Source organism: Tigriopus californicus, chromosome 8 (genome assembly GCF_007210705.1).
Source record: "Tigriopus californicus strain San Diego chromosome 8, Tcal_SD_v2.1, whole genome shotgun sequence".
Lineage (NCBI taxonomy): Eukaryota > Metazoa > Arthropoda > Copepoda > Harpacticoida > Harpacticidae > Tigriopus > Tigriopus californicus.
The window spans coordinates 6,053,091-6,060,061 of record NC_081447.1 but is presented as its reverse complement, the minus strand read 5'-3'; the positions used below and the strand labels follow the sequence as shown (position 1 = coordinate 6,060,061).

At 40.2% G+C, this 6,971-nt stretch overlaps 1 protein-coding gene across 2 annotated transcripts in view; it reads right to left on the bottom strand.

Annotated features, from left to right (window-relative positions):
- Window positions 1-3,868: 3,868 nt before the first annotated feature.
- Window positions 3,869-6,971, bottom strand: part of LOC131885370 (metabotropic glutamate receptor 6-like) — a 35,117-nt gene continuing 32,014 nt past the window's right edge. For both annotated transcript variants that reach the window (XM_059233400.1, XM_059233401.1), the window contains exons 13-15: window positions 6,801-6,934; window positions 5,045-5,337; window positions 3,869-4,277 (exon numbers count right to left, since the gene is read on the bottom strand). In XM_059233400.1, coding sequence (XP_059089383.1) covers window positions 3,994-4,277; window positions 5,045-5,337; window positions 6,801-6,934 — 711 coding nt within the window. In that variant the 3' untranslated portion in view covers window positions 3,869-3,993. The remainder of the gene's footprint in view (window positions 4,278-5,044; window positions 5,338-6,800; window positions 6,935-6,971) is intronic.

Genomic DNA, 6,971 nt, shown 5'->3' with positions numbered 1-6,971 from the left:
CCATCAGGACCAGGAGAGCTCAAAAGCCTCAAGTCCCTGATGGCCTCTAAAGCATCTTGATCTGTGACTACAAGATCATCTAAACGCTCAACTTGACTAACCTTGTCAATCTCAACAGACTCATCTTCAGAGCTATGAGCTGTTGCTTCCGAATTCAGTGGGGTTGCAAACACACTGGAGAACTGATCTCCAAGCATGTTAGCCATAGTCTCTACATTGCTAATGGCTTCCCCATTAACCTCAAGAGGCCCAACAGAGTGTTTCATTTTTCTCTTAGAGTTTGCATAAGAGAAAAAAGCCTTCAGATTCGACATGACCTCCCAAATTCGACCTGACCTCCGTGATTCGTTACGCAACCGTTACTCGTCATAAAATGTGATGGCGTTACTTGATACCATTACTTTTGCAAAAATTGCAGTTGCAATTACTTTGGCGAAAAAGAGTGATTCGTTAGACAACTGTTACTCGTCATGAAATGTAATGGCGTTACTTGTTACCGTTACTTTTACAAAAAAATTAGATGAGCAATATTTACAGTTGTTGCCTCATCCAGATCAAACTTTACTAAAATTGAAAGCATTTCTGCCAACATGTTACGCTAATGAGCTTTGATATTATTTATTTGCTTACTCTTGTTCTTGCCCATGCCTTTTTGGCTAAGCCAACAAAATGCATAATAGGAAAATCTTAAGAGCACATGTCTCTCTCATTCATTTTTTTAAACTTGGGAGGCGAAAGCAGATAAAAAAGTCAAGATAGAAAGTTCAGCGAGGAGATTTTGAATCCAGACAAAGTTAAGGTATCACGAACTAGGTTCCGTTGCGAAATCAGTTTTGATTTTTTAAGAAAATCAAACGTGAAGGCTTATTCGTTTACTTTGGATTTATTTTTTCCACTCTTAGTTGAAACTGTGCTAAAAACGTTTCGAGAAAGAACATCTGGCAGTTTTTGACGATTTCTTTTTAATATTTTCCAAATATCTAGCTTTTGGAAAAATTTACGGAATATTACTATTAAATGTATTACCTTCTACCAGGGTACTTATTATTTGGATATTTCACATCTAAAACTTAAATATCTTCCAACCTTTCAAATAGGTTGAGTGTCTTAAGAAAATGCAATCATAAAAGAGCTATTTAAGAAGGATGGAAAACATAAACAGGTGGTTGGTAATAAGTTCAATGCTAAAAAATTTTACTTTTTGAATAAAACAAGGACTTTATGGTGGTCATTAAGGATCGTATTTTCAAAATGTGTGATTGTTCATACTTTTTAATACGGTTTTGTTCGGGCAAGTATTTGAAATATTTTACAGTTAGGAAGAAATTCATAATTATGAACGAAATGAATTTGATGAAAATAAAAAAAAGCTAAGGGTCTCCATAAGATTGGGATCCAAGGCAAGGTTCTCAATTGGTTGAGACGTTTCATTTATGGTAGAAAGCAATGGGTTAAGGTTGAGGGATCCCATAGTGATATGCATGAGGTCAAGTCGGGTGTTCCTCAGGGTTCCATCCTAGGGGCCCCTGCTTATCATCATCTTCATTGCTCCGTTTCAGAAGCTTGGTAGTAGTAATGTCAGTATATCTTCCTATGCTGATGATAACAAATTGGTAATTGGTAGGAATGGTCAAAATTCCGGTTGACTGGTAGAGGTAATTGACCAAATCTACTCTTGGGTTGCTGCGAGTAACATGGCACTGAAGCTCAATGACCTTAGCTTTGGGTCGACGCCATTAGACACTCCACTATTAGATGATGAAGGTAAGGGCATTCACAGGTCTCATCCATGAAGGATTTAGGTGTAGTCCTCCAAGGTAATGAAAAGTTCGATGAGCATATCCAGTTGAAAGTTGGTAAGGCTTTTCAAACATGTGGTTGGATCTATCGCACGTTTAAGTCCAGAGATAGCATCACGATGCTATCTCTGTACAAGTCGATTGTCCAGCCGCATATTGAATATGCTTCACCCATTTGGGCTCCAATGAGTTCAGCAGGTTTGCAAAAGGTCGAACAAGTCCAAAGATGTTTCACTAGGAAAATCACAGGATTGAGAGAGCTCTCATATTGGGAGAGGCTAAAAAGTTGGGTCTGTAAAGTGTTCAGAGAAGGTACGTAACGTCTTACTGTACGTACTGTACGTCTTCAAAAGTATCCATGAGCTTTGTCCCAACCCAGGATTTAGGGTCAATGCTAGTGACCGTAGAGGCTTAATGTCTTTTGAGAGCACCTTCAAGCCTTCGAGAATCCAGGCTAGTTCGAACAATGAAGTCCACATCTCTTCTTTCTCGGGCTCCATCATTGTTTAATTTGCTTCCCTCTAATTTCGTAGGTAATACGTAGACCTTGTTGATCCGGTAGCACCTTTCAAGTCAGCCTTGGACAAATTTTTAGATAGCATTCCAGATCAACCCTACATTCAAGGACTAGATCGGTCTGCCAACTCAAGTTCCTTGGTAGACCAATTATCATGTAAAGATTGAAAGGTAATAAATAGACGAATTATAACCTTTCATTTTAATAGTACTGAGGAAGACGTTCCCTGTAGCGGTTAGATAAGCCCGTGAAAAACCAAACCAAAAAAAAAGAAGAGCTGCTGGGATTCCAATCCCAGTAGCGGTAAGGAAGTCCGCAAGAAAGGGTAGAGTGAATATTGTTGTGAGCGAGTTATTTGGGACGGAAATGATGGCTCAAGATTTCGCTTCATGAGGTGCTGAAATCATGGTCGTGCTCTTGTAAGACAAGGCACCAGGTTGAACAAGATTGAAAGAATGGAATCATCATTCCCCTTTCGAAAGTTGCCTCTCGGATCGAACGAAAAGGCAGTGTTGTGAGACAATCTAATAAATTAGCATTTTCATATTTAGGTATTGACAGGCTATTGAGAGCTCGAAGCTGATTTCCTTGAGCATGAGGATTATTTTCTTTGGTGATGGATAAGTGTCTCTTCTACGGTATTTACATTTGTCCAGCATTTGCATCAGTCTTGAAGGAAATAAGTCTCTTCTTGCCCCAAGCGAAATTTTTTTGAAACAAAACTATAATATTGCAAGTGGATTTTTTACGTAAACTAAAGAACAAAGATGAAACACTTTGCCTCTGTCGATCCCATTCCTTCACAACTCCCACGATATACTTAAAACCAATGGTGCACATAATTGTCCAAAAAGTCATCATTGGCAATAACCAATCCGTTACACGATAAATGGATCGATAAAACCCTTGCTTTTGGCCAAATGTACGAAAGTTAGTTCTTTTTTTAAGGAAAATAAAAGTGACAAGTTCGTTAAAAAGTGGACAGAAGAATTAATGTTTTACGACTTGACGCTTAATTTTGCTCAAAACGCACTTTTTATATGAAAAAAATAAATAAAAATGAAATTCTTTTGGCAGTGTCAAAAGCGTAATGTCAATGTGAGATAAGAAATAAGCGACACCCATCAATCGGATGGCTGGCCGAGCGAGAGAGCTGACATCTGACTTCGTAACAAACAAAATAAAACAAAACAAAACGAGATGAGAAGTATTTTAGTTGAGATTTACTGAAATTTAAAGGTTTTTATGCGAAATCATATTCTGATGATAATTACAAGTGCATTTATTAACATTTCTTGTCAATGTAAATGGAATTGAAATGAACTAGATATGGTTCTGAAATTAAACCATTTGCGAGTTTTGTACAACTGCAATTTTGTTGGATTTTCCTTGATATGGTTCCTCCGAAAATAGCTATCAAATATCTGAAAATCGCTTTTAAACATTTATTTTCAAAAATAATGCAACTGCTTCCGGAGTGATGAAAATTCAACGGAATCCCACGAGAATGTTATGCTTCAATAGTAATGTCATTTTACATACTAATACTTCGCTCATTTATTGTTTCTATTTTGATGGGTTTTGGCATATTTTCATATTGAAGATAATAATAATGGTATATAAATATCACACTGTCGTTTGGTAAAGACCAATGTTGCTTTTCTTTGGTGCAACAAGTCATATCAAGACATCTGGGACCTCTTGCGTCAATGATAAAGTGGGAAGAGGCATGACCACATTGTTCACAGTCTGAGTGGAAGCAGAAATGACCGATTTAGGGGCGGAGACCGGCTCATCGGCGGTGGGCGTGGTTTGAGTAAAGGCAGGAAGTTGGCTCGGTCCCATGGACGAGGAAGCTATGGCAATTGGAATGGAAGCCATTGAAGCCAGTTGTGGAGGAAAGGGCTTCACATTAGCCATGGCGAGACTGTCAACGGACCCACCACCTTGTAGTTCACTTCCTGTGGAAGAATGACAGACAATTAAATGTGTTATCGCCTTTTGGCCAAGAATGTCGCCATGACAAAGGGATCCCGTTCTTTCATAGTAAGCAATAAAGTCAAGGGGTGTCCATGGTTTCTTCCAGGGTGAAACCTTTCTTATCCTTTACTATTGACCTTGAGCGGGGTTGCCATTTGAATTTCTAATCAAGATGCTAAAACAGGGCAGGATAGACAGGGAAAGACGGAAAGAGACACGAACAAAATTTGCATCTGAAACGTTACGGGCTGAATAGTAAAGGCAGGCAAGAAAGGAAAGGAATGTTCGACCCAAGGAATTGGTTTCTTATACCAAGGAATATTGACATTTTGACTGCAAGGCTGAAATTAAAGCTCTTTTTCTTGTCGTTATCATGATTAAAATCATCATTATCATCAACCAACAACCAGGTTGTTGTTTTGCAATAATGATCTTTTCTCATTTCACGAGAAACGGAGGCGCTCCAAATGGTCGTCTATTTAACCCCAGTAACGACTTGGTACCCAGCACAAAGACCAAGTACTGTAAATGAGAATACACCCACTAATAATCGCATTTTCCTGCCTCGTTTAACCGTTCTTAAGGAATACAACCTTTGGCTTCCGGAATAACAACAGAACACTCTAAACACCATTAAATACAGTGATGGACAAAAAACAGGTCGAGCTCTTTGGTCCAACCAGGACCATAACCATTAGCACTATTGAAAGTGCACTTGATCGCCCGGTGCTCAAGCAGGAGTTATTACCATTTTCTGTTGTGACCACGACTTGTCCGTTGGTGGTTGCTCCCTGGTTATTATTCATGGTTGAGAACAGAAGGTTCTTGCCAATCTTAGACGTGGTTTGAGGCACCCATTGGACGTCCAGGGAGTTGCCTTGATTTGCAGCTCCCGGAGGGCGATGGCTGTTCTGACTGGTCCTCACCGATTGGTATTTGGTAGTCTTCATCATGCTCTGTCGCACATTCTTTTCTGGATGAAGGATTATGATGTACAGCTTGGGTATGAAGAGGCAAATTGTGGTGACCGTGGCGGATAAACTGGAACCAACAAAAACAAAGTTTGAGTACAGTTTGAAGATCGCGATCGAATATCAGATTGATTACGTTTGTGCCCTCTAGATCGACAACGTTTTGACTTGGGAGCGACGAGGTAGTTTGCATTGGGAAAACGTTTCTTAGAGCATACCCAGGGTTATGTTCTCTTGGAGAGAGTTTTCCTCTTTCTGGGAAGATGAGCTATTGCTGTAGTACTAGCACATATACACTGTATATCCATTCCAATTTGGTTGGAGACTCGTTACGTGTTTTGCGAAATTTTAGGTGCGGTATTTAGACACGTCATTGATGGATACACTTGGCTTGTTCTCATTTTGAACTGAAGTGCCGTTGGGAGGTACTATGCTTCTGAATAGAAATAATTGAGTCTTTTTACTCAAGTACACGAGCACACGAACAGTAGTCAAATTTCTTTATAATCGCTCTCGAACTGAACTGTTCCGGCAGAAATTGACTTGAAAGTGGCTGAACCTTTCCAACCGTTTTTCCCTGGTGACTTTCAAAGTTTGGAAAAGGTTTTGCTTTTGAGATTTTGTTCACATTTTCACATCAACGGTAATGGAGCATTCTAGCAATAAGGAAACCAATTTGATTTTAGGAGCACTCAAAAAAGTTCGATCGTCAGATCCTCATCAATCACCAGACACCTGCCTAACTTGGAGCATATGGTTTTAAACGAAAAGACGAAGATGGTATGACACTTTAAACAGATAGTAAGCCAATGTTAAGCCCTCCGCCACTTTGTTGCCTGAAATTAACCAATCAAGTCTTACAATCCCCTGGAACCGAAGGAAGGTAGGCCAAAAGATCCCATAAAGTTGGACCAAGTCAGGAACATGTTAACGAAAGATTAGAACGGCTCGAGTTGAAGCTATCTTTTCGTATGAATATTTGGTCCCAACTCTTTCAAATTTGTTCCCCAGCCTGCTGTTTGTAATATGCCCTCACCGAGTGGGCCTTGATTAAAGACATGGAGATTCGCCATGGGGCCTATCATCGAAGCAAATTATTCCCATAGGGGCGACCTTCTACTCGGCAAAACACTCGTCAAGGACTTTACAGAAGCAAAACCTACCGATAGTGGAAAAAAGAAAAGCAGGAGTCCTTCTCGTCATTATTGTACGTCTATAGAGTAGTGCACTTTGGTCCAGAACTGTTTGCTCTTGCCAACAAATTAGCTGGGTGAAGTGGTCCATGACGACCCATTCGTGTTCCACCCTTTATGGCACACACGAGAAAAAAGATCGAGGATGTACTCTACGACTACCACTGTTACTACGACTTCCAAGGTTAACGCGACTACGTACGTACGTACAACACCTTCCGCTAGTTCGTTCCAGAAGGGGTGAAAAGCCCCCAGGACACGACGATAGAAAGTACACTAGAAATGGAGGGAAATTTCGGCGGAAACGTGCGCATTGCCCAAGTTTTCTTTGTTTTCCTACCTAATGGTTCCAGACATCGAGGTGATCCTAAGTTCCACTTGACTGCCCGTGCTGAAGTAGATGGGAATGAAAGCCAGCCAGATGACACATGTGGTATACATGGAGAAACCAATGAATTTTGACTCGTTGAATGCCTCCGGGATCTTTCGCGTCAGAACAGCGTAGATGGTG